Below are 27,564 nucleotides of genomic sequence, written 5' to 3'. Positions count from 1 at the left end.
GAGACCCGGAGGAGGCTCCTGGTTCCTGGCTTTGGATTGGCGCATTACCGGCCGTTGGGCTCACTTGGGGAGTGAATCAGTGGACGGAAGATCTTCCTCTCTGTCTCTCCTCCTCTTTGTATATCTGACTGTGTAATAAAATAAATAGTAAATAAATCTTTTTTAATAAGTAAATAAATGTTTTAAAAAGATACATAAAAATGGATCATCGGCCTAAATATATTAAAACTAAAATCTCAGGGTAGGTGAAGCCTCTGCCTGTGATAACAGCATCCCATGTGGGTGCTGGTTAAAGTCCCAGCTGCTGCACTTCTGATCTAGCTCCCTGCTAATGTACCTGGGAAAGCTGCAGAAGATGGCCCAAGTGTTGGGGCTCCTGCACCTATGTGGAAGGTCTTGGTGAAACTCCTGATCCCTGGCATCTGGCTCCAGCTGTTGTGGCAATTTGAGAATTAAACCTGCAGATGGAAGATCTCCTTCTCTCCTTCTTTCCCCCTCTGTAAATCTGCCTTTCAAATGAAAATGAGTATATTTGGGAGTCTGTGCAATGGCATATCAAGCTAATCTTCTGACTGCAGAGGTGGGCACTGGTTATAGTCTCAGCTGCTCCACTGCCAATCGAACTCCCTGCTGGTGTCCTGGGAAAGCAGGGGAAGATGGTCCAAGGCCATGGAGCTCATGCACCCATGAGGAAGACTCATAAGAAACTGCTGGTGTGAGTCTAGCACAATGGCTTAGTTGGCTAAATCCGCCCCTTGAAAGTGCCAGGATCCCTACATGGCTTTGCATTAGCTGCAGCCATTTGGGGCATGAACTAGTGGGTGGAAGATCTTTGTCTCTTCTCTCTGTAAGTCTGTCTTTCAAATAAAAATGTATAATTCATTAAAAAGAATAGGTAATTTACAAATATTTCCCCCTTTCTTTTGATTGACTTTATAGTTCTATTATGGCCTATTTTTTTTTTTTAAGATGTATTTATTTTTTTATTGGAAAGGCAGATTAACAGAGAGAAGGAAAGACAGAGAGGAAGATCTTTTGTCTACTGTTTCACTCCCCAAATGGCTGCAATGCACAGGACTGAGATAATAAGAAGCTAGGAGTGAGGAGCCTCTTCCAGGTCTCCCACACAGGTTAGAACACCCATTTTAAAAACAGGCGAAGAGGGTCTGGCGGCATGGCCTAGCAGCTAAAGTCCTCGCCTTGAATGTGCCGGAATCCCATATGGGTGCCGATTCTAATCCTGGCAGCTCCACTTCCCATCCAGCTCCCTGCTTGTGGCCTGGGAAAGCAGTAGACTGCCCAAGGCCTTGGGACCCTGCATGCGCATGAGAGACCCGGAGGAAGTTCCTGGTTCCTGCCTTCAACAGAAGATCTTCCTCTCTTTCTGTCCTCCTCTCTATATATCTGTCTTTCCAATAAAAATAAATAAATCTTTTTTTTTTTTTTAAACGCGAAGAGTGTGAATAGACAATGTTTTAAAGTAGCAGTGAGGCCCGGTGTGCCAGCCTAACAGCTAAAGTCCTCAACCTTGCACGTACCGGAATCCCATTTGGGTGGCAGTTCTAATCCCAGTGGCTGCACTTCCCATCCAGCTCCCTACTTGTAGCCTGGGAAAGCAGTCAAGGATAGCCAAAGCCTTGGGACCCTGCACCCGTGTGAGAGAACTGGAAGAGGCTCCGGGATGCTGGCTTCAGATCGGCCCAGCTCAAGCTGTTGTGGCCACTTGGGGAGTGAATCATCAGACAGAAGATCTTCTTCTCTGTCTCTTCTCTCTGTATATCTGCCTTTCCAATAAAAATAAAATAGATCTTTTAAAAAAAAAAAAGAAGTATCAATGGCCAAAGGAAATGAAAAGGTACTAAATAACAGTAGTCATAAAGCTCCACTGGGTTTTATGCAAACCCACCACAGAGATAGTTACTTCCTGTTTCCCAGTGACTATAATCAACAGCTAATTGGTAAATATGTATAATTGAAACTTTCATATCTTAGGGTTAGAAAATGGCACATATGCTTTGTAAAATGGTTTTGTAGCTTCTCAAAGTGGTAAACAGCTACCCTATGTCAGCAGTTGCACTCAGATATATCACCAAGTGAAATGAAGATACCAGCCATGAAAACATAAGTATGAATGCTCATAGCATTATTTGTAGCAAACCCATGGAAATTATTTAAATGTCTATTATCATATGAATGGATACAATATAGTGTAGCTGTAAAATGGAATTTTGTTTGGCAAGAGAGTAATGAGGTACTGACACATGCTACAGAATGGATGTATCTTGAGTATTCTACAGTAAATCCAGCTACAAACCAGCAGAAATAGTATGATTCCATTTACATGAAATACTCAGACCTAACCTATCTGTAGAGACAGAAAGTATAATCTGATTGTGGAGTAGGGCAGATTTTGTTTTTTAGCAGTGAAAATGTTCCAAAATTGATCATGATAATTATTGCACAGCTCTCAATGAATTAAGCAGCATAGTACACTTTAAATGGGTAAAATTTTAAGGCTTGGAAATTATAACTACTCTTTTTTTTTTAAAGTTAAATTATGTATAATATATGTATAATTATGTCTTACAGACGAGGCGCCAAAGTCATAGTATCATACGAAAGTTATTCTGTTGAAAGGTTGTCTTTTAGGCAGAGCCAGAAGAGCGTCACCTCGATCAATTAGAAGCACCAACATATCATCAGCAATAGTCCAGGTAGATGAATCAACCACCTCAGCTTTATGCTTGCAGCGGAAAACTGGACAAGGGGAAACCCTAAGACGGACTATGTCAATCAGTGGACTCTGCACCAGCCTCATCATACCTGGACTGTTGCTGATGATATGTTGGTGCTTCTAATTGATCGAGGTGACGCTCTGCTGGCTCTGCCTACAAACCTGAGAGGGCCTCCCTAAGAGGCGGTTGAACTTGAACTGGACAAGTGGGATGCTGGACTCTGTATGGTGTAAACTTTTAATTAGGGAATCTAAACGGAACTTGAGCTGTGGTTATGCATCAAGGTGAAGGAATTCATGATGGGGGAAGGGTTTGGGGTGAAGGGGGGGGAATCCCAGTACCTATGAAATTGTGTCATGTAATGCAATGTAATTAATGAATAAATGAATATTTAAAAAAAAAAAAAAAAGGTTGTCTTTTAGCAGGTGCAGGAGGTCGGATCAAAGCAATCGCAGTCAGTTTTCTCTTATTAACAAAGAACTGTGCTGTTTCTATATTGAAAACAAATGGAGTATTTCTAGATGCCTTTATTTAGTGATACAAAATATACAATATTGGTTTGACGTGCACTCAAAATCAGGCTGACAGAAGTGATGGATATCTATTCCTAATATTCATGTTAGTATTCATGAAATTGTTTTGCTGTAGAAATTATCTGCAGTATCAAAGTTTACCCTTTGTTCCTAGACAGTGGCTCAATTGGCTTATCCTCCTATTGCGAAGTGCTGGGATCACATAATGGTGCAGGTTTGTTTCACAGCTGTTCCACTTCTTATCCTGCTCTTTGCTTGTGGCCTGGGAAAGCAGTGGAGGATGGCCAAAAGCCTTGGGACCCTGTACCTGCGTGAAAGAGGAGCCTGGTATCAGATCAGCTAGCTCTGGCCTTTGCAACCATTTGGGGAGTGAACCAATGGATGGAAAATCTTTCTGTGTCTCTCCTCTCTGTAAATCTGCCTTTCCAATAAGAATAAGAATAAATAAATCTCGTTTTTTTAGATTTATTTATTTTTATTACAAAGTCAGATATACAGAGAGGAGGAGAGACAGAGAGGAAGATCTTCCGTCTAATGATTCATTCCCCAAGTGACCGCAATGGCCGATGCTGCACTGATCTGAAGCCAGGAGCCAGGAACCACCCACAGGTCTCCCACACGGGTGCAGGGTCCCAAAGCTTTGAGCCGTCCTCGACTGCTTTCCCAGGTCACAAGCAGGGAACTGGATGGGAAGTGGAGCTGCCGGGATTAGAACCGGCACTCATATGGGATCCTGGGGCATTCAAGGTGAGGACTTTAGCCGCTAGGCCACAGTGCCAGGGCTAATAAATCTTTTATTTTCTTTATTTTGTCAATCTTGACATAATTAGAGTAAAAAGGTTCAAGGTCTACAGGAAAATGGGTAAGACAATTAGTTCTGTATTGTTTCCTTAATAAACCTAATGTAAAAGCAGATTTTAAAGGAGAAACCCCATCCAGACTCCCTCCCACCCCAGGTCCCAGATGTGTGGCATGCTCCGAGGGTCTTGCCCAAGTGGTTCTGATAGTTCAACAGTTCTGCATTGCTGCCCCTCTCGTCACTCCAGACACATTGCAGTTGCTGGAGAGTCCCCTGGTCAACACAGTCCATCATAGTGTCTCCATTTGCCCAGTTTTTCCATTACCAACATATAGCTGAGGTGGCTGGTTGACTTGTTCCGTCTTGTTGTTTGATGGATAGCGTTCTGAGTCCAAAAGTTCGACTGGGGGGATCCCCAATGGAACTTTGTCTGAGGTGTTCCCAGACCAGGTTCTTGTATGTGCTGGCAAGTGTAGGGCCCGCGTAGTCCATCACCCCAATCAGGTGGTGGTTGCTGTCGCTGGGTTGGTGCTGCTTCCATCCCTGTCTTCCTTTGGAACTGATGGATGTTTGCGGTCCAGCCTGGTTCTGCCCAGCACATACTCGGCCCTCACACAAACCAGTGGGAGTTGCGGCCTAGCCGGAGTGACCCACAATAACCCCAACCAGGCCCGCCTCCTGCCCTGGTTTGCCTGTTTGTGTGGCATACTAATCCAGTCTGACCCACCTTCCCTTCTGCTCTCATAGATGTCAGTGGGTTTTTAACTTTGTTCCATCTAACCAGCTCAACTATCCAGCCTTCACAGAAGTTCTTGGGTGTCTGTCTAGCCACCTCAGCCCCTGTCCTAGTTTTCGTGCCCTCCCATGGGGAGTGGCAGCCCAAGAGGGAGGAGCCCACTATTTCCCTCTCAGTCCATTCCCACTCCCAGATTATGCACTCTGCAGGTGGTTCTGTGGTTTAACTTGACTGAGCTAGCCCCCAGTGCCAGCCTTCTCAGCCTCTGCTGCGGCCAAGCCCCAACAACCCTCACCCACTCTATTTGAGGGATGCACCAGTAGGAATAATCAGCCCAGCCTGGTTTTTCCCTGATCTGGTCCGCATGGGCGCACAGGTGCAGTAACCCTGCCTAGTCTGGTCTACCACCATCCCGGTTCCCGCTCTCCAGTAGCAGTTGCTGTTCAGCAAGGGAGCCACTCCTTATTCGCCTGCTGGTTCTGCCCCCTGCCTTCCTCGTTATCGCATGTGCTGACTGGGTGTTGTGGTCACATCTGGCTCAGGCAACCTCACCTTGGCATTCCGTATTGTGAACTGCTTATTGTTGTGACCGAACCTGGCTTGACCCACACTCCATTCCAGTGCTCGGATCTGCCAATGGATAACGTGAATTGGGTCAGCCTGGTCTGCCCCCGACCCATGCCAAATGCATACCTGTGGGACATTTTCCATAGGCCCAATAAATCTTAACAAGTGATAAATAAAGCCTTCCCTTTTCCAAGGTCAAACACATGTTGTTGAATTTTTACATGTTTAATGTTATCATGATTTAAATGCAGTTACCACTGAAACATTAAAAAATTGTTTTAAGTATATTTGAAAGACAAGACAGAGAATCTCCCATTTGATAGTTCATTCCTCAAATGCCCTCAGCGGTCGGAGGCCTGGGACTGTGGAAGGCATGGGCCAGGAACTTAACCGAGGTTTCTCATGAGGGTGGCAGTAATTCAAGTACTTGAGCCATCACCTGTGGCCTACTAAGTTGTATCTTAGCAGGATGCTGGAGTCCAGCTGGTACTGTAACCCAGGTGTGATTTGGACTGTGGGCGTCCCAAACACTGTGCCAAGTAACCACCCATGAAGTGCTTCTAGATTCTGTGAAATCTGTATACATGTTATTAATTATTCTGGAAGTGCCCTTATATTATGATTGAACTGTTATGTTTAGTAGAAAATAGGAGGTTGGGGCCCGGTGCGGTGACCTAGTGGCTAAAGTCCTCGCCTTGAACGCGCCAGATCCCAAATGGGCGCCGGTTCTAACCCCGGCAGGCCCACTTCCCACCCTGCTTCCTGCTTGTGGCCTAGGAGAGCAGTCCAGCATGGCCCAAGTCCTTGGGACCCTGCACCCGTACGGGAGACCCCAAAGAGGAAGTTCCTGGCTCCTGCCTTCAGATCGGCGCAGCACCGGCTATTGTCACTGGGGTGTGAATCATCGGATGGAAGATCTTCCTCTCTGTCTCTCCTCCTGTCTGTATATCTGACTTAGCAATAAAAATAAATAGATCTTAAAAAAAAGAAGAAAATAGGAGGCTGAAGCACATGACTTTACGAATTATGGTATATGATTACTATATTCAGGTTTTTTTATGTCTGAACGGAAAGAATGAATTAGACAATCTAGGACTACTGAGTACCTCCTCCATTAGCAGAGATCTGGGTTCCGTGCTGCATTTGCTTTACCATCAGTGAACATGGTGCTGGGATGTAGTAACATGCCACTGTGCGGGAAGCTGTGACTTGAAGGAGAGGGCAAAGGGACATGTCGTCTTTATGTGAAGGGAGCAGGAAAAATATCTTGGTTGGCACACTGCCACGTAATTTTACTAGTTAGGGTGAAGTGATACTGACTGAATGCCTGGAAATGTTACAGTGATGGCCAGGGGAGACTTGTTTAATAATTGGCAAAAATCCATTTTTATTCACTTTGTTCTTATTAGATTCTGAAAAGAAACTGTCCGTCCTGTCAGAGGAACAACAAGCAACAAGCACTTTAGTTGAAGCTATTAGGCAGAGTATTCAGCATAATGATGTTTTAAAACCCATCAGCCTGCTCTCTCAGCAGATGAAGCCAAATGTGAAAAGACAAAGGTAATGACCTACTGTTATTTAGTTTGCTTCCACTCAGTATTTTTTCAAAATTATTTTTAGGGCTCGGCAGCGTGGCCTAGTGCTAAGGTCCTTGCCTTGATCCCATATGGCCGCTGGTTCTAATCCCGGCAGCTCCACTTCCTCTCTATCTCTCCTCCTCTCAGTATATCTGACTTTGTAATAAAAATAAAAATAAATCTTAAAAAAAAATTATTTTTAAAATAGCTCTAATTTTAAAAGAAATACATATTTGTTGCATATCAGGTTTTTAGAAAGTACTACCCAAATATATGCATTCACACCTAAGTATAAGCACATAATAAAAGTGTGTAATGAGATATATTGATTTTTAAGGAGACAAATCATTGATGTCTAGAATGTACTGTCTTTTGAGAACGTTAGTGCTTTTACTTAAAACCACCATGAATTTGGTTGCTTAGGCTCTGTGAAAGCCACACGTCTTTTCTTGTTGGATATAAATGTGAGGAATAGGAATGTGAACAATTTCGGGAAATGATCGAAGAGGCTAACTGTAAAGGATGTGGAAATATAGTGATCCTGTTACTGTTGTCAGCTAACATATCCGGATCAATATTCATCTTCATTTCAGCGTAAAGAAGTTTTGCAGTGGAAGCTTCAGGAAAGGAGACATAATCAGCTACATCTAACATTACTGATGTTTCTAGGGTCCCCTTCAAGATGCTTCAGTCTTGGTATCTTTGATGGTAATCTAAATGACAGGGCAAGAATTGGTAATGAAGTGCATGCATCACTCCACATCTCAACTGTTGAGGTTGAAATGACCTTCACAATTAAAAGAGTAGCTAGCTTCAAACATGTGTAGTTTCAGAATAGGAAAATAATATTTCAGGAATTTCTCGTCATGGCTCTGAAGCTCCTAAAACTATATGAAGTGTCGTTCGAATCAGCATCATGTCTTACTTTCTTATGTAAATTGTTACCCCTCCATCTTTGGTAACCTCAGTCATGAACCTCATTTTTAACATTGCATGTGTGACCTTTTTGAAAAACTAAATACAGTGATTTATCCTTTGTATTAGTCATGCGATCATATCACCATCACACTGTGTATAAGGGCTCACTCTTATTAAGAAATTAATGTTGCTTTTTTGAGTAGCAAAGATAGGGATGACTGATTTTGTGAATTACAGTTAGAAATTAAAGTATGTACTACATGCTATTAAAAGTTAGAATAGCTACACAGTCCATTTTGGATTTCTGCTTTTGGTGAAAAGGTTTATGCTCATTAATTTTCTTAAAATTCTTAATTTGAAAAGTTACAGAAATAGTACAGTGTGTTCCATTTACCTGGCCTCCTCAAAAGATGACATCTTGTAGAATTATGGCATATCATAACTGGGATATTAATGTGGATATGTTACTGCTAATTGGACTGTAGGACTTAATCTGTTTCCAGTTTTTTTTTTTTTAAAATTGCATCTGTGTGTGTTTTATGTTGTTTACTCATTAACCTTTAAATATATTTGTTTTATAGGAGCTTATATCGAGAAATCCTCTTCTTATCATTAGTGTCACTTGGGAGGGAGAATATTGATATTGGTAAGTTGGATTATCAAAGGAAAACCTTTTCATTGTTTTCAATATTTATCTTTATGTGAAAGGCAGAGTGACAGAGAGAAAGAGACAAAACCCCTGACACCAAATGGCCAGAGAGCCAGGAGCCTGGAACTGTTCTGGGCCTCTCACATGGGTAGCACAAGTGCACATAGTGGAACCATCTTCTGCTTTTCCAGGTGCAAAAGTAGGGAGTGGGATCCTGTAGTGGCTAGTGCTCAAACTAGTTTGCTGATACAAAAATATGCTGGCATTGCAAGTAGTAGCTTTACTCCCTATACCACAACAATTGCTAGTTTAAAGGCTGTTTTCTTTTATTGAAGCTCAGAAATAATGTAGGTGGTGTGTGTAAATGCTTTATGTGCCTTTAAAAAGACTTTTAAATATTGCTGTTAAAATACATATTTGGGGATGGCTAAAATTCTCAGCTGCTCCACTTCCCATTCAGCTCCCTGCTTGTGGCCTGAGGGAGCAGTGGAGGATAGAATGGCCAATAGCCTTGGAATCCTGCACCCATGTGGGAAACCTGATGGAAGAAGTTCCTGGCTCCTGGCTTTGGATTGGCTCAGCTCTGGCCATTGCAGCCATTTGGAAGTGAACCATCAGATAGATAGGACTTCCTATCTCTCCTTTTCTCTGTAAATTTGATTTGCCTCTCCAGTAAAAATAAATCTAAAACAAATAATAATGTTTGACTTAGTATCATTTTTCAATGCACAACTTTTGACAAATTATAACCGCATTTTTTAACATGTCTTTCAGAGGCCTTTGACAATGAATATGGACTTGCATACAATAGTCTGTCTTCAGAGATCCTTGAAAAATTGCAGAAAATTGATGCTCCACCAAGTGTTAGCGTGGAATGGTGCAGGAAGTGTTTTGGAGCACCTCTCATTTAAATAGTTCTTAGAATTTTGACACACAGTACTGGTGCAGTAAATGCAATGTGGAAAGTCAAGATTTTTTCCAGATCCCAAGAATTGGTGAAAAATGAAATTAACTCTGACAATTTATATAATAAATTGTAATTCACACTGAATCATCTCAAAATACATAAATTAAAATGTTCCAGGATTCTTTCATGTTGAAGATTTCCAACCCCTGAACCAGTTCTCTGCCTCTGCTGAAAGCCACATTTGGATTTACTCAGTATCTGTAAGTTTGAAAGAAATAACATATTCACCCTAGGCATTTTGTGTATCTATTAAGCTGTTGAGTTTGGGAAATGGCAGGTTAAGCTGCCAAACCCCAAAGCAAATGAAATAACTACAAGAGCATTGAATTGTGTATGTGTGTAAATGTGTGGGGCTGTATAGGTATGGGTATGAGGATGTATAGCCATATTTTAAGTGTATATTTATTAAAATTCTTAGATTGCATGTTGCAATACATTACCTAAAAAGGGATCTGACTGCCCATTAAATGACTACTACTAAATTTGTCAGTAATCTCACAATTACCTGATAATCCAATGACAGCTGCCTTCCCTCCAACTTTATCTTCACCTTGTTATATTTTGAATGATTGCTTCTTTCCATATTCCCAAAACTTTAATTTTCTGAGAATTTTACTCACTTAACACTGAAATTAAATTAACTTCATAATTTGTGAGATTAATTAGAACATATTTAAAATGCTAAATGGTCTAGAAACCTGAAATCTTTTCAAGACATTTTTTACTGTTGGTCACTTTTTGAAACCTGTGGATAAATTTGCACTGTACATTTTTATTTTTGTATAATATTTAGATATGTATGCTTGTGAGTAAAAGTGTGCATTTATAAATACTATTTTTGGTTAAACCAATGAAGTCTCATAATTTTTAAGCTTATTGAGCATGTTGCCAATAGGTTTAAAAAAAAATCATGGCACTCAATGCCTTTCATTTATCATGCCTTTCATTAAAAACATTCATCAAGAAACAGTAAGCTTGCCTCAACTCTGGTTTTAGGGAAAAAAAAAAAAACCCATGGTGGCATGTTTATACGTTAACTGTGCAGATGACTAAATCCACTGACACAAAAGGTCTGTTTCCATTTGGTAGTTTAACAGCACGATTCTGTACTATTTGTTACCAGTCCTTTATCAATTATTCACCTATGCGTAATTCTGATTTTTTTTTGTGAAAGTGCTAAGTCAAAGAAAACAGAAATCATGTACAATTCTCATTTTTCAAAATGAATCTTTTGCACTGTCTCAGGAGTATATTTTTGCAATTTACAACTTGGTACTAGTTTTAATACATAACACTGACTTGACAAAGTTTTGAATGACCTTGCATATAAAAATTGAGGCTCAATAAAATGAAAACTTCTTGTAGTTGTTGTGTGTTGTCTTTGTTGCCAAACTTCTTTCATGAAATATTCAAATAGCAGGCTGTCTCCATTTTTCTTCCAAGACATCACTTTAATTGGAAAGGCAGATTTACATTAAAGACAGAAAGCTCTTCCATCTGCTGGTTTACTCCCTCCCTGAATAATACTGGAGGTGAGTTGATCCAAAGCCAGGAGCCAGGCACTACCTCTGGATCTCCCGCATCGGTGCAGGGTCTCAAGGCTTTGGCTGCGTTCTCAGGCCACAAGCAGGGAGCTGGATGGGAAGTAGACACAATATGGAGCCAGCACGGATTTAACCATTGAGCCAAACTCTATATTTTGTACTAAATTACCTACCAGAAACACTTAGTAAACCAACTTTCCTAACATCTGTAATGGAGGTCTTACATTTGCTGATTTTTCTAGTAACTGAACACTACCTTAGAACATTTATTAATGTCTGCAGGGTCCAGCGTGGTGGCCTAGCGGCTAAAGTCCTGGTCTTGAATGCACTGGGGTCCTGTATGGGTACTGGTTCTAATCCTGGCAGCTCCACTTCCCATTCAGCTCCCTGCTTGTGGCCTGGGAAAGCCTTGGGACCTTGCACCTATGTGGGAGACCTGGAAGAGCTGGCTCCAGATTGGCCCAGCACTGCCCATTGCAGTCACCTGGAGAGTGTATCGTTGGACAAAAGATCTTCCTCTCTCCCCTCCTTAATATATATAGTTACAATAAAAATAAGAGAACTACCCACCTTCCCACTGTGAAAGGTGGTTATGCATAAAGGCCTAAACACTTGTGCCATCCTCCACCACTAAGGCTGTGAGGGAGCTTGGGTATTGGCCCACACCCACCATCGATTTTTAGGATCTTCAGTTCTATTTTCTAAGCCAATTGCTGCAGCCTTCATAATGTGCATATGAAGTTATCCTTGTGACTTAAGTGAAACTTTATCCCTTTTTTACTCTGGATAGCTTTAACATTTTGTTTTTAAAGTTTGTCAATAGCATCTTCACAGGTTACCTCCCACACACTGTATATGCATTTCCCCAACTTGTCTATGCCTTCCAACGATTCAGTTCCCACATGGCTGCAACTGTGCCGAGCTGAAGCCAGGAGCCTCTTCTGGGCCTCCACGTGGGTGCAGGGTCCCAAGGCTTTGGGCCATCTTCCACTGCTTTCCCAGTCCACAAGCAGGGAACTGGATAGAAAGACACAAACTGGTGCCCATAATGGATCCCAGTGTGTGGAAAGCGAGAACTTTAGCCACTAAGCTGCCACACTGGGCCTATCCATGCCTTTCTGAAATAATTTTGTCTGACCACCAAAAGAAACCCTTTCTCCTGGTTACGCATTCCACTACCATGCCACAGAGACAATTCTGAGTGTTGATTTCAACAGTTCCACCTAACTGCCACATGCATGCCCCTCTTTCCCTTTATCTAATTATGCTGCCAATGAAAGAGTCAGTACAGGAGATCTGAAATCCAATCTTATTTATTCATTATTCTTAAACCTTATTTTTGACTAGACTCTGATTTAGAAGTGGATGCTCTCAGGGAAGACAGCCTGCGTCTCTTGGCGATCTGCTCCTGGCGTTTTTCTTTGGCCTCCTAAAGGAAGCAAAAATAAAAAAGCACAATTAGTTGTGGAAGATGGAAGAAGATGGAAACCCGAAAGCAGACCTAACACCCTGCCCTCTCACTCCAATCGTCTGGGACTTACCTTCATTCTCTTGGCCAGAAGTTTCGCATATTCTGCAGCCTCTTCCTTATTCTTCTTAGTCCGCTGTTTCTTCAGAGCAATGCGCCGGCGTTTGTGCTGGAGGACTCGTGGCGTAACAAGACGCTGAATCTTGGGTGCTTTGGTCCTAGGTTTCTTACCTGAAAACACAGGTAACTCCATCAGTCAAAGACATGGTCACTGAGACCCACACCATTATTGAGCAGGCATGCACATATTTTCATAAAATACACAAGTGTTTAACATAAGCTATATTCCACACCTTATTACTCCGTTCACTCAAAAAGGTGCGCTGAACAGTTCTGAAAAACAACCACTTTGTCTGCCATATGCCCATGCTTTACTAAATAAAGCACAGCATTACTTCTAGTTAATCTATGAACTGCTATGTGGAAATGGAAAACACTGCCCGTATCATCTGTGTGCATCCACCAATATGCTTAAACCTGCTTGGAATAAGGCTGTAGATGCCATCATTCTAGCTTTGTGAAAACTATGCAGGCACCTCAGGCTGTAAGGGTAAACACTTAGGCAACAGTATACCATTAGCACCAGTGAAAAGGTGGGTAATCCATACATTTTGAACTAATGAGCCTATACCCTGTGGCAATTTTAAGTTACAACAGCCCTGAAACAAAACCCAGGTTTTCTCCCCCCCCCCCGATTTGTCAGTTTAGAAAAAGGGTCAATGTTCTGGCAGCATCAATGCTGCCCTCACAGGTGTCCAACTATGTGATTTAATGACAATGGATAACACATGAAAACCCCACACATATGCTACAAAAGTTTTTACCAACAAAACAAAAGCAGGGGCACAGCACAGTAGCCTAGTGGCTAAAGTCCTTGCCTTCCAAGCGTCAGAATCCCATATGGGTGCTGGTTCATCATTTCTCAGCTGCTCCAATTCCATTTCAGCTCCCTGCTTGTGGCCTGGGAAAGTAGTCAAGGGCAGCCCAAAGCCTTGAGTTCCTGCATTCGCTATGGGGGACCCACAGGAGGATCCTGAGTTTAGATCGGCTCAGCCCTGGCTGTTGCAGCCACTTTGGGGGGCGGGGGGGGGGGGTAAATCAGTGGATGTTAGAAAGCCTTGGGACCCTGCACCTGGCTTAGGATCCATTCAGCTCTGGTTACAGCACTGAATATAAACAAGAACACCTACTGTTTATCTGCTCACCTGTTAACATCTCACTCATACCTCAAAAGGTGTAAGCAATCCATTTTAAGATCATACGTGGGAATGTCCACAACAAAATTAAGTCCTAAATTTTATAGTCCCTCCTACCTTCCTTGTTTAGGGGCTTTCTCACAACATACTGGCGCACGTCATCTTCTTTTGAGAGATTGAAAAGTTTGCGGATTCTGCTTGCTCTTTTAGGTCCCAGGCGACGAGGCACCGTAGTATCAGTCAATCCCGGAATATCTTTCTCTCCTTAGAAGAGAAACAAATTTTGTGTAACTCAACGATGCCCTCACAATTAGAAATCTCAACTGCCATTTTTATCCACTTCTGATCATTTGTAACCGCACCAATTAAACCAAGTTTCTTTGACAAATATGTGGGTACTATTAATAAGGCAGTTCAATTTCAACAAACAACATTCTCACCTTTTTTTACTATAACCAAGTTGAGAACACTCAAGTTGGCATCGACAATGCAGCCCCGCACTGATTTGCGTTTTCTTTCCCCAGTTCTCCTGGGTCTGTAACAGGAGTGCCCCTTGCTCAGTAGCAGGCGAACTCGGCCATGAGTCAAGACACCTTGCTTCATGGGGAATCCTTGTTTGTCATTTCCACCACTGATCCGGACCACGTAGCCCTGTGGGAACGGTCCGTCACAGTTACTACCCATATTCAACAAACGTTGAAGAATGATCTCTCACTTCACCTGTAAAGAGTAATTCATCAACTGATTTATACTACTCAGCAAACAACTGAGTGTTCCTCCCTAAATTTTGGCATAATTTCCAACTTGTCAAACTCAATTGGCAAATTCCGTTCCAGCTTACCACCTCTACCATTTTGCTAGAGGTAGCACACACAAAACTAAGAAACGAAAATAATCGTAAATCCCCTCCTTGATATTTGGAAAAAAGCCCTGTGTCTACTATCAGGATGGACACTTGATTTTTCGCTCGGTGCGTTGTGCAGGGATTAAGCCACATTCATGTCAACCTCACCCTTTATTCTCCAGCTTACTCTACCACACGACCCACCCAGAGCCAGCTTCGCTTTCTACACTAACATTCTGAAATAACCCACCAGGAGTCGAACCCAGGCCGAAACCTGACAATCACCAGTTACTACAACAGCTGCCAGTAGCCTGGTAACGTACCTTCCACTCCTCGCCCAGAGCGTCCGCAGCTACTTCAGTTGCCATGCGCTTCTCATAGAAAGTTCGAAGTTTACGCTCATCGTCCACTTCGATGAGCTTTTGGCAGCCAGTGGCTGGGAAGGAGATATTCAGCTACGGGTCAAACAGGAGTTAAACGTTTAAGAAAATTCATCCACGAAGCTAATACAGCACCACTCACGGTCATTCATCTTCAAGTCCCTGCGGTCGCCGCCTTACAATGGGCGGGCATGTCGGGTGCCGGTGTCCCCGGAGCACACGCACCACGCTAGGGCTCGTTTTCTCGCGCTCTCCGCTGCGGTTCACCCCCGCCCGGCCCACCGGGCAGGAACCCGAGCTTGGCGGCGAGGGGCAAGGGCCGCACGCCAGGTCTGGGGCGCCCCGGGAAACACGCCAGCCTCCGCGCCGCGGCCGGGCGCAAGGAAGCCACCATGGCGCTCGCTCTCCGCCCGGAGCCGCTCCAGCCGCAATCGGCCGCCATCCGCTCTCCCTGTGAGCTCCGTGTCTGAGAACACGAGCTTTTCCCGACCTCAGAGCCTTGCTCAACAAGAGGCAGGATTCTGAAGGAACCAGCACCTCGAGAAAGCCGAATTCTGAAGCCCGAAGTGCCTCAAGCCTAGTCGAAGGGCCACCAACACAACCTACCTTCATCTTGAAGCTGCCGATCCCCCGCGAGGCGCCACGGCAAAGAGGCCCGACTTCCGCCTAACTCAGATCACATAGGCACCTCCAGCTCTCGCGAGAGGAATTCGCGACCAATGCGACGGCAGCCAGCATTGGCGGGCGCTACTTCCGGGGCGGAGCTGCGGGCTTGGCGGGCGTGGAGGACACAGCTGTTCGGTCGCCGAGATCTGGTGAGGAGAACCCGCGTTCGGTTCTGAGGGCGAACCCCTCGACTCCCTAACGTCCGCTGCTCTGTCCCGGGCCTTGCAGCCGGTGGTGCCGAGGGAGAGGAAGGCTAGGACCGTGCTCCCACAAGGCGGAAGCCTCCGACCCCGGTGGCTCCCGAGTCCCGGGAAACGCCGCAGGTCTCCTCAAGTCGCCCGGCCGTCTAGGTCGCCTCCGCGGGCTTTGAAAGACAGAGTGTCGCGGCCGGTATGTCGGTTAGATAGATACCCCCGAGACGCCCTGCCAGGGCCGCCAACTGCGGGCGCTCTGGAACTCTCCGGACGCCTCCCCCCCCCCCGTGCTCCCCGAAAGCCGCCGACGCAGTCGCTAGCGCCCCGCCGCTCCCCTCTGTGGGACTTCATGGTGAAACCTGCGTTGCTTATGCTCCACCCCCTCGACCAGCTTGATAATTTTGGCCACTACGTAGGTCTTTATTTTGGTATAGTCGGTGCTGCTTGGCCTATATGGAAAGGACTTGGTTAATATCTTTAAAAACAGTTTTCATGTACTTGAAAGAGCAATAGTATTTCACTTCCCAAATCCCGGATTCCCTGGGCTGGGCCAACCCGAAGTCTGGAACTCTCCATTTGGGTGTCCGGGGCTGGGTGGGTGGGTGACTGGGGCGCGGGCGTTTGAGCCTTTACTTACTACCTTCCAGAACGCAGCAGCCCGAAGGTGGCTCCGGCCAAACCTGGTCACTCTGATAGGGGGTGTGCTTCAGTCACTCTGTTAGGAGATGCTTAACCTACAACAAGCCCTCTCCCCTTGGTAGCATATCTTGAAGCAGCAGTGGTAGGACCCTTGGTCGTTCAGAAAGATGTGGGAGTGAGTAGTTGCGTTTGCTCAGCCCTGCAGAGAAGCAGGGTGGGGACCAGGAATAGAGTTCTAAAACATCTTGGCAGTACTCTGCAGGAAGCAACGTTTGTCTGTCACGCATTTACTCCAGCTTTTATCTTAAAGACGCAAAAACTACCTTCAAGTAAACAAAATAACTTATTTTCCAAGATTAATGCATAGCATCTTTTGGTGTAGTAACACGGAGTTTTGAATTTAAATCCGCCTCACAAAGTTGAAAGAGCCTACTGAATCTTGTTTGGTCTTTGGTCTTCTACTGAATCCTGTTTGGTCTACTGACGTTAGTTCATAAGCTGTTGATAAATGGATGCTTTTTAAATCTTTATGTAATTTTTTGTTTTTGCTGTAACATGACACAATGAAAAATTGATCATTTTCAGTGACATTCAATACATTCACAGTATTGTGCTACCAATGCCACCTTTATTTTTTTCCAAAATGTTTTCCTCACTCTGAAAAAAAAAAACATACCTAATTTCCACAGTTTCATTACGCATTCATTTGACAACATTGCCAAATGGCTTGGTTACTGTGCATAATTACGGTATTAATGTGTATTCAGGTGTCTCTTTGAGACCCTTTTAGTTCTTTTGGATATACAAGTATATCCAGAGAAGAGATTGCTGGATCATAAGATAATTCTGTTTTTAATTTTTTTCCTTAGTAGCCAATCCAATTTAAGATCCTACCAAATACCCAGATTGTTTGCTCGTTTATAAACTGTGTTGTTTGTCTTATTAGAGAATTATATGAGTTTTTTAGATATTTAGGGTACTAACAGATACATGATATGCAAGTATTTCTCCCGATAGTGTTTTTACTAGATAGTATTTTTTTAAAGGTTTACTTTATTTTTATTGAAAAGTCAGATATACAGAGAAGAGGAGAGAGAGGAAGATCTTCCGTTCCTTCGTTGATTCACTCCCCAGGTGGCCACATCAGCCAGTGCTGCACCAGTCTGAAGCCAGGAGGAGCTCAGAGTCTATTCTGGGTCTCACAAACATGTGCAGGGTCCCAAGGCTTTGGGCCGTCCTCGACTGCTTTCCCAGGCCACAAGCAGGGAGCTGGATGGAACGTAGGGCTGCCGGAATTAGAACCGGTGCCCATATGGGATCCCAGCACATTCAAGACAAGGACCTTAGCTGCTAGGTCATGGCGCCAGGCCCAAGAAACACATCTTTAAAAAAACATTAAAAAAAAAAAAATGAAAACTTTTGTGGCTTAAAGAATACTATCAAGATGTTCTGGCATGGGAACCTAGTGGCTAAAGTCCTCGCCTTACATGTCTGATATTCCATATGGGCGCCGGTTCTAATCCCGGCAGCTCCACTTCCCATCCAGCTCCCATGCTTGTGGCCTGGGAAAGCGGTCGAGGACAGCCCAAAGCCTTGGGTTCCTGTACCCGTGTGGGAGACCTGTAGGTGGTTCCTGGCTCCTGGGCCTCCTCTCTGTGTATCTGACTTTGTAATAAAAATAAATAAATCTTAAAAAAAAAAAAAGATGTGTTTCTTGGGCCTGGCACAGTAGTCTAGTGGCTAAAATCCTCCCCTGGTAACCCCTGGAATCCCATGTGGGTACCTGTTCGTATCCTGGCTGCTTCGCCTTTCCATCCAGCTCCTGCTTGTGGCCTGTGAAAACAGTTGAATCGAAAGCTTGGCCATTGTGGCCACTTGGGGAATGAACCAGCAAATGGAAGATCTTCCTCTTTCCTTCTGTCTGTAAATCTGTGGCCCAATAAAAATAAAATAAATTTTTAAGAATATGTTTTTTGGGGGGCCCAGCTCAATAGCATAGTGGTTAAGGTCCTTGCCTTGCAAGCTCCAGGATCCCATATGGTCACTGATTCTAATCCTGGTGGCCCTGCTTCCCTTCCAGCTCCCTGCTTGTGGCCTGGGAAAGCAGTCGAGGACGGCCCAAAGCTTTGGGACCCTGCACCTGTGTGGGAGACCCGGAAGGAGGAACTCCTGGCTCCTGGCTCCTGGCTTCAGATTGGCTTGGCTCTGGCCGTTGCAGTGGCTTAGGGGGTGAACCATCAGACGGAAGATCTTCCTCTCTGTCTCTCCTCTGTATATCTGCCTTTCCAATAAAAATAAGTAAATCTTAAAAAAATGTATCTTTTTATTGGGGAGGCATATATACAGAGAGGAGAGGCAGTAAGATCTTCAGCTGATTTACCCACAAGTAGATGCAACAGCTGGAGCTAAGCCAGTCTGAAGCCAGGAGCTTTTTCTGGGTCTTTTGTGCAGGCACAGGGTCCCAAGGCTTTTGGGCCATTTTCGACTGCTATGCTAGGTCACAAGCAGGGAGCTGAATGGGAAGTGAGGCCACTGGGATTAGAATTGGTGGCCATATGGGATCCTAGTGAGTGCAAGGTGAGGACTTTACCTGCTAGGCTATTACATCAGGTCTGAGAGGTTTTATTTTACTTATTTGAAAAAGTAAGAGAAATAGAAAGAGCGCACACTTGGCATCCACTGTTTAGTTACCCAAATGCCTGCAATGTTCAGGGCTGTGTTATGCTAAAGACAGGAGCTAAGGGAACCAGCATTGAGATTTAGCAAGTTTTAAGCCACCAACTGTAATGCCAGTGTCCCATATGAGTGCCAATTCATGTCCTGCTGCTCTACTTGCAGTCCAGTTCCTTGGTTACACAATTGGGAAAGCAGTGAGAGATCATCCAGTTCCTTGGGCTCCTGCACCCACATGGGAGACCCAGAGCTCCTGGCACTTTGCATCAGCCTGGCATAGCCCTAACTGTTGTAGCAGTTCAGGGATTGAACCGTTGGATGGAAGATCTCTGTCTGTACCTCCACCTTTCACACACATACATACGAACATAAATATTTAAAAATAAAAAGAAGAAAACCAGAAGCTTGGAACTTAATCCTAGTCTTCCACATGGATCACACATGTCCAAACACTTGAGTCTTCATTTGTTGCTTCTCAGAAAAGCATTAATAAAGAGCTGAATTGGGATTTAGTCAGCCCAAGTGGTGGCTTAGACTACTGCACCACACCTGCACCTGCAAACGCTTTTAATTTTGATTATATGTAATTTTTGGGGTTGTTGGTGACCATAATGATGGTGTCATTTAAGCGTTTATTGTCCACTGTTTCCATTTCTAGTATAGCCATGGCTCGTGGTCCAAAGAAGCATCTGAAGCGAGTAGCAGCTCCAAAGCATTGGATGCTGGACAAGTTGACCAGTGTGTTTGCTCCTCGTCCATCCACTGGTCCCCACAAGCTGAGAGAATGTCTTCCTCTCATCATTTTCCTGAGGAATAAGCTGAAGTATGCCCTAACAGGGGATGAAGTAAAGAAAATTTGCATGCAGCGGTTCATTAAGATTGATGGCAAAGTCCGAGCTGATGTTACCTACCCTGCTGGTTTCATGGATGTCATCAGCATCAACAAGACCGGAGAGAATTTCCGTCTGATCTATGATACCAAGGGTCGTTTTGCTGTTCATCGCATTACACCTGAGGAGGCTAAATACAAGTTGTGCAAAGTGAGAAAAATCCTTGTGGGCACAAAAGGCATCTCTCATCTGGTGACCCACGATGCTCGCACCATCCGCTACCCTGATCCTCTCATCAAGGTGAATGACACAATTCAGATCGATTTGGAGACCGGCAAGATCACTGATTTCATCAAGTTTGACATTGGTAACCTGTGCATGGTGACTGGAGGTGCCAACCTGGGAAGAATTGGTGTGATCACCAACAGAGAGAGACATCCTGGCTCTTTCGATGTCGTTCATGTAAAGGATGCCAATGGCAACAGCTTTGCTACTCGGCTGGCCAACATTTTCATTATCGGCAAAGGCAACAAACCATGGATTTCTCTTCCCCGGGGAAAGGGAATCCGCCTCACCATTGCTGAAGAGCGAGACAAGAGACTGGCTGCAAAGCAGAGCAGTGGGTGAAAGGGTCTCTAGATGACGTGTTAGAAAAGTCTTTGTATTTGATTGAAATAATACAGTGTGGTTAATGTAAAGAAAAAATATATACTGTTCAAGATTGTAAAATTGCATTCTTACATTTTCTATTATAAAAAATTTACCCTTAATGTTACAGTTTTAGTTGTTTTATAACACTAATCCATTTTGAGTTAACTGTTGTATAATATGATGTTATTATAGTGTATTTGTTAGACTTTTGTTAAATAATTTTGCACTTTTATTAAAAAAACGTTATCACAAATTATGGGTTTATTTCTAGTCCATCACCTAAATCACTCGGCCACAACTGCTGAGGGTGTTTTTATTTCTAGACTGAATTTTCTTTGATTGTTACACATGTCTATATTAGTACCACATCATCTTACAAAAAAATTTTATAAATTTTTCTAAAGTTACAGACAGAGAAATAAGTGAGAGGGAGAGATTTTTCCATCCCCAAATTGTGGTAACAACCAGGTTAAGGCCTGGAGCCCAGGGCTTCTTCCAGTTTTCCCAAGAGGTTGAAGGGGCCCAAGCACTTAGATCGTTTTCCACTGCTTTCCCTGGCACATTAGCAGGGAGTTGGGTCAGAAATGGAGCATTCAAGACTTGAACTGGTGCCCATATTGGATGCCAGCGCTGCATGTGTCTCATGCCAGCCCCCACACCACTTTTATACTGTGCTTTGAAGTTATGTTTCAAAATCAGAAAATGTGTATCCTCTGGCTAAGTGTCTGTAGCATGGAGGGTGTATAGTTGGAAATACGACTCCCTGAAGTGAGCATTTGGCTCAGGGTTGTAACGCTGTATTCCGAATCCGTGGATTGAGGTCCAGCTCTTCAGCTGGACCAGCTTCCTCTCAGTGCACATGCTCGGAGGCAGTAGGTGGTGGCTCAGGTAATTCAGTTTCTGCTACTCATCTGGGAGGACACCTAAACCGAGTTTCTGGCTCGTGGTTTTAGCCTGGCGCAAGTAGAAATTAAGTTAAAAAAAAAAACAAGACTAGGATTTTAAAAATACATTATTTTTATTTGAAAGAGTTACAGAGAAAAAGACCCTCCTGGAGCTGACTGCATCAGAGTGCATGAGTCCCGCCCAACCATCCCTTGAGGCGCCCTGGCGACCCTGGGAGGCCAGTTCTTGCATGGAGCTACGGGCTCCCCTCAGGGCAAGATGATGGCCTGCAAGCGTAGTTGCGAAGTCCTGGAGGCCCACAAAGGCTAGTGAACAAACCAGATCTGAAGGAACTGAGGCTGGAGTTGTCCGACCTGTTGATCCAGGACCCGGAGCTCTTCAAGAAGCCAGAGTTTGGAGAGGACCGGCCCTTGTAATTCTGAATGTGACCCACCTCTGCCCTGGACCCTCTGCCCTGGCCAACCCCCTCAATGAGTCAGGCCCTGTCCTGTTTTTCCTTCTTAGATTGCTAGTCATGAGTGAGTGTGTGTGGTGTGATGGTGGGAGCGAGGCTGCGGGTGTGTGTGCACTCACTGTCCCAGGTGTGCCTTTCCCTGGGCCAGAGGAATTTAGGTTTTCAGAGTTACAGATGAGTTCTTCAGGGAGCGACAGGTCAGCTAGCAGGAGACAGGATCCCCAGACTAGGGTGAGAGAGGCAAGGCACAAGGAGAGTGTCCAAAAGTGGCAGAGAGGCATGCATAAATTTAAGTGCTAAGCCATTGGTTTTCTGCTGATGAATCATAAATGAAGAATCTGACCTGTGTCTTGGGAAATCTTATTTTGAGACTTCTTGCAATCCCATGAGGTGGCCACTTCCTGGGGGCCACGCTTCAGGCTGCGAAGCTGTGTCCAGCGTGCAGTGCCTGCTTGGCCACTCCAGTCGCAGATGAGGCAGGCGATTGGCTTCATGGTCAGGGCTGGTTGGGATGCCCGCTTCCAGGCCTTGCTCTGCTGCTGACTCCAACTTCCTGTTGATGCTCCCTGTGAGAGGCAGCAGACTTGGATCTCTGCCAGCCTTGCATGGACCTGGATTCCCAGTTCCTGCCTCCTCACCCTCGCACCCCCCACTCAGTGTTGGAGAATAAACCAATGGGTAGGAGCGTCCTGCGTCTGTACATCTTAGTGATTTTGAAGAATTACTAAAATTTAAATAGAAGTATTTTTCTAGAAGTCCTTCCCCACCCCCCCAAAAAAGAGAACACCCATCCATTTGGTTCGCTACAGCCAGAGCTGAACCATTCCAAAGCTAGGAGCCAGGAACTTCTTCCAGTTTCCCATGTAGGTAGGGTCCCAGGGATTTGAGCCAGTTTCTGCTTTGCCCATCCATAAGAAGGAAGCTGAACCAGAGAGCAGCAATGACTTGAACCAGTGCCTGTGTGGGATGCTGGTGCCACAGGTGGAAGCTTAGCTTACTACACCACACTGCCAGGCCCACCACTTAATTTTATTAAAAATATTAAGTATAAAGATAAAATTGTTTATAAACCCAAACATATTAGCCTGACAGTGTAAAGTTGAAATATAATCATGGGCAAATGTTTGGCACAGTGGTTAAGCCTCCACTTAGCATTCCTGCATCCCCTATTGAAATGCCTGGCTTGAAGTACAACTGTTGTCAATTCCAGTTTACTGCTAATGTGCAGCAAAGTTTAATCAGATAAAAATGGATTTCAAGAAGCATTTATATTTTATTAATTTATTTGACAGCCTGAGTGACAGAGAAGCAGAGATAAAGATCTTTTAAAAAAAAAGTAATTTTTTTTTTTATTGCAAAGTCAGATATGTAGAGAGGAGGAGAGACAGAGAGGAAGATCTTCCGTCCAATGATTCATTCCCCATGTGGCCTCATTGGCTGGAGCTGATATTTATCCAGAGCCAGGTGCCTGGAGCTCTTATGGGTTTCCCAAGCGGGTGCAGGGTCCCAAGACTTTGGGCCGTCCTCAATTGCTGTCCCAGGTCCAAGCAGGAAGCTGGATGGGAAGTAGGGCCACCAGGATTAGAACCGGTGGCCGTATAGGATCCTGGCGATTCAAGGTGAGGACTTCAACCACTAGGTCCAAGATAGGGATCTCTGAGCTGCTGATTTACTCCCCCAAGTGACTGCGGGCTGTGCCAGGTTGAGGCCAGGAGCCTGAAACTCAGTTCAGGTCTCCCACATGGGTGGCAGGGATTGAATGACTTGTGCTATCACCTGCTGCCTCCCAGGGTGCTCATTATTGGTAAGCTGCTCAAAGCCAGGCACCCTGATGTGGGCACTGCAAGCAGTATCTTACCGCCAGGCCAAACACCTGCCCCTCAGGTTGTCCTTTAATAGGCCCTAGAAGAAATGATATCCTAATTACAAGGAGCACAACTCTCAGTCAGATCTTGGTTTCACAATACTCCACCCCTCTCAAACCATTTGAGTTTTTCATAAGAATGTATTTTGTTCCCAAACTGGAGCAAAACACAAAATAACATGAATCTAGAATAGTGCCAGCAGAAAAGAAATATCTCAAAAACGAATGTGTTCATGTCTGAAGGATGAAGTCTAAAGGTACTATGGAATTAAACATAAGGAAAGCCATCAGACAAATCCAGAATGTGAGTTCTAAGACAGGAGAGCTGAGCTGAACTGTTTACTGGTGGTATCATAACAAGTGAAGAACAAAAGGCTGATGGGCAACTGTACCAACCTGAAAAATCTAAGCAGACTTATGCTATGCAGGGATTTTGATTAGATCCTGAATAGTCTAAATGGGGAAGAAGGCTAAATAAGAATAGTGGACAATGAATAAAATTTAAATAGTGACTGTGTTATATTACCAACATAATGTTAACTTGTGATGCAATAATGATGTTGACATGTGGGAGAAAATGCTTAAGTGTATGCTTAAGTATAAATAGAATAAGGTGTTTACAAATGTTTTTTTTTTTTAAATATTCATTTATTCATTAATTACATTGCATTACATGACACAATTTCATAGGTACTGGGATTCCCCCCCCTTCACCCCAAACCCTTCCCCCATCATGAATTCCTTCACCTTGATGCATAACCACAGCTCAAGTTCCGTTGAGATTCCCTAATTAAAAGTTTACACCATACAGAGTCCAGCATCCCACTTGTCCAGTTCAAGTTCAACCGCCTCTTAGGGAGGCCCTCTCAGGTTTGTAGGCAGAGCCAGCAGAGCGTCACCTCGATCAATTAGTACAAATGTTATTTCATTTTTTTCTTTGAAAGGCAGTTATCTTTCTTTTTAACAAGTTCAATTTATTTTAAAGATTTATTTGTTTTTATTGGAAAGTCAGACTTACAGAGGAGGAGAGATAAAGCTCTTCTGGCCACTGATTCACTCCCCAAGTGGCCTCAACGGCTGGAGCTGAGCCAATCTGAAGCCAGGAGCTTCTTCCGGGTCTCCCATGCCAGTGCAGGGGCCTAAGGCTTTTGGGCCATCCTCTACTGCTTTCCCAGGCCACAAGCAGGGAGCTGGATGGGAAGTGGAATAGCCGGGACACGAACTGGTGCCCATACGGGGGATCCTGGTGCGTGTAAGGCAAGGACTTTAGCCACTAGGCTAGTGTGCTGGGTCCAGGAAGGTATCTATAAATAGATATCATCTGTGTGTGTGTGTGTGTGTGTAGAGAGAGAGAGAGAGAATCTGTAGGAATGATTCCCCAAATTCCTACAACACCCAGGGGCTCCATGTGGCAGATGCTGGGGACCAGGAACTCAATCCAGGCCTCCTAAATGCATGGTAGAAACACAGTGACTTGTGCTCTCATCTGTGTCTCCCGGGTTTGGACTGTTAGGAAGCTGGGACGGGAAACAGCCGAGAATGGAACCAGGTGCTCTGATACAGGATGTATCAGTCTGTTTTTCTTTTTTTAAGATTTATTTATTTTCATTGCAAAGTCAGATATATATAGAGAGGAGGAGAGACAGAAGAAGATCTTCCGTCCAATGGTTCACTCCCCAAGTAACTGCAACGGCCGGTGCTGAGCTGATCTGAAGCCAGGAGCCAGGAACCCCCTCCAAGTCTCACACGGGTGCAGGGTCCCAAGGCTTTGGGCCGTCCTCAACTGTTTTCCCAGGCCACAAGCAGGGAGCTGGATGGGAAGTGGAGCTGCCGGGAATAGAACCAGAGCCTATATGGGATCCCAGCGCATTCAAGGCGAGGACTTAGCCACCGTGCTGGACCCTGTATCAGTCTCTTTACCACTGCTCCAAACTTAATTGTAGTTACCTTTCAAAGGGTTCAAGGAGGAAATCATAAATACAGAAAGTAAAAGCAAATACAAATAGAAACAGCTTACTTTTATGAAGGGTATACAGATGTCCATTATGTTACCTCTCCAGTTTTTGTTCTAAAATCTTCCAAAGTGTAGAAGAGTTAAATAACAGGGATAGATGGATGGGTGAACAACATTACTGATAGGATGCAGGAGTGGAAGGAGAGTGCAGGGTCTGGAAAGATGACACTTCTGGCACGTCCCAAATTTGTCACTGAGATATAGGGTCATGAAGGAAAAGAAAAGGCTCAGAGTGGTGAAAGTAGTGTTTTGGACACACTGAGCACAAAGGATCAATGAGATACACAAAATGGAGACACCTAGTAGGCTGTTGGGTATTCAAATTGGGGGGTTGAACCAATGAATATTCAATTTGGGGGCTGAGTGTTTGGCACAATGAAAGAAGCACTTGAACACACAGCTGTGCTAACCTGGGGCTGCCGCAGCAATGTGCCCAAGACTGGTTTTGCCTCCTCATGCCTCTGAGATTGAAATTGGTTTCTTCTGAGGCCTGTCCTGGGCTTCCAGATGGTGATCTTGTCTGCTGGGTTTTCTGTTTTCTGATCCATGTTTTTTCTGTGTCCTAATTTCCCCTTTTTTTTCTGACCTGCTTTTGTGACCCCTTTGGAGACCCCACCTCCAAACACAGTTACATTGTGAGGTTTTGGGGGTTAGAAATTCATTTCATAAATCTGAGGTGAGATAGAAAGGGATACACAATTTGGCCCATAACAGGGTCTAGGGGCAAAGTTTCTTAGCCATGTGGATCTGAAACAGTTTTCTGTGTTCAGAGTAAGTCTAAAACAAAATCACTAAAAGTAAACTTACACCTAATTCATGGCAATTATATTTCTCAAAGAGAGGTAAAAATACAGAAAAGGAGTTGTAAGAGAGATGAGTTCATGCATTTCAGTAAGCTCTCTCCTTTCTGGCTCAATTCAAGAACACAGGAAGGAAAAAAATCATTTTAGACACAAATTCACAAAGCAATATCAAGGGCAGTTTCTACTTGGAAGTAAGAGACGAATTTATGAACATTTTATGCTGTATTTGGGAAAGGAAGTTAAAAAAGCTAGGAAAGGTCCTTGGCAGTATTTCTGTAACTACCCAGGAGCAAGAATTGCAATGGATTTCTCAACCCTTGGCTCAGAGTTGTGGAAAATAAAAATTCTGTCCCATGTATTTTCAACTTATATATCTGTCTGTGTCCCATGTATAGAATGGAAATATCTTCCTCAGGGATTAATGAACACATGAAAAAGTTAAACAGTTGTTAGTACATAGTTGACCCTCAGTGAAGATTTTTCCATCCTTGTCATCACTATCATTGTCACTGCCCCAGCATATCTGGCTTTTCTCACCTTGGTCCTTCTCTCTGTTGGCAATGCCTTCTTTCCTTCTTTCCCTAAGGACCCCAATCAAAGTTGATCTTGCTTCAAGGAGCAGATGGGAGCTTGCACTTGGTGCTGAGGAGATCTGGGTTTATTCAGAAAGTAGATAGCTGTGGGAGAGTCCTCAACATCACTCAACAAACACCGTTCAATAAATGTGGGCTGGGCCCATCACGATAGCCTAGTGGCTCAAGTCTTCGCCTTGCACGCACCAGGATCCCATATGGTCGCCGGTTCTAATACTGGCTGCTCCACTTCCCATCGAGCTCCCTGCTTGTGGCCTGGGAAAGCAGAATAGGACAGCCCAAAGCCTTGGGACCCTGCACCCAT

At 44.3% G+C, this 27,564-nt stretch overlaps 3 protein-coding genes and 1 long non-coding RNA gene across 11 annotated transcripts in view; 3 read left to right on the top strand and 1 right to left on the bottom strand.

Annotated features, from left to right (window-relative positions):
- Positions 1-9,999, top strand: part of DENND4C (DENN domain containing 4C) — a 119,058-nt gene extending 109,059 nt beyond the window's left edge. For both annotated transcript variants that reach the window (XM_004581082.3, XM_036496749.2), the window contains 3 exons: positions 6,780-6,930; positions 8,447-8,511; positions 9,289-9,999. In XM_004581082.3, the coding sequence (XP_004581139.2) occupies positions 6,780-6,930; positions 8,447-8,511; positions 9,289-9,425 (353 nt within the window). In that variant the 3' untranslated portion in view covers positions 9,426-9,999. The remainder of the gene's footprint in view (positions 1-6,779; positions 6,931-8,446; positions 8,512-9,288) is intronic.
- LOC131481957 (uncharacterized) lies at positions 585-961 on the top strand. Its single transcript, XR_009246665.1, has 2 exons — positions 585-847; positions 896-961. It is a non-coding gene; the product is annotated as an uncharacterized LOC131481957 (long non-coding RNA).
- A 2,323-nt stretch (positions 10,000-12,322) lies between the features above and the next one.
- RPS6 (ribosomal protein S6) lies at positions 12,323-15,648 on the bottom strand. The gene is made up of 6 exons (XM_004581081.3): positions 15,580-15,648; positions 14,917-15,048; positions 14,190-14,400; positions 13,867-14,013; positions 12,567-12,724; positions 12,323-12,454 (listed from the first exon to the last, which is right to left on the bottom strand). Exons 1-6 carry the CDS (start codon positions 15,583-15,585, stop codon positions 12,359-12,361), a joined length of 750 nt encoding a protein of 249 aa, XP_004581138.1. The 5' UTR covers positions 15,586-15,648; the 3' UTR covers positions 12,323-12,358.
- Positions 15,649-15,654: 6 nt separating this feature from the next.
- On the top strand, positions 15,655-20,860 carry LOC101529271 (small ribosomal subunit protein eS4, X isoform-like). 7 transcript variants are annotated; one of them, XM_004581080.3, is made up of 2 exons: positions 15,655-15,788; positions 19,804-20,860. In XM_004581080.3, the coding sequence occupies exon 2, from the start codon at positions 19,811-19,813 to the stop codon at positions 20,600-20,602; it is 792 nt and encodes a 263-aa protein (XP_004581137.1). In that variant the 5' UTR covers positions 15,655-15,788; positions 19,804-19,810; the 3' UTR covers positions 20,603-20,860. The 7 variants fall into 7 exon arrangements, with proteins under 7 accessions (XP_004581137.1, XP_058528488.1, XP_058528490.1 ...); XM_058672505.1 differs by having other exon boundaries at positions 15,683-15,788; positions 19,809-20,860; XM_058672507.1 differs by lacking the exon at positions 15,655-15,788 and adding an exon at positions 15,795-16,029.
- Positions 20,861-27,564: the final 6,704 nt, after the last annotated feature.

The sequence above is a fragment of the Ochotona princeps genome, chromosome 14 (genome assembly GCF_030435755.1).
Source record: "Ochotona princeps isolate mOchPri1 chromosome 14, mOchPri1.hap1, whole genome shotgun sequence".
Classification (NCBI taxonomy): Eukaryota; Metazoa; Chordata; class Mammalia; order Lagomorpha; family Ochotonidae; genus Ochotona; species Ochotona princeps.
This window is presented reverse-complemented; position numbering and strand designations above follow the sequence as displayed.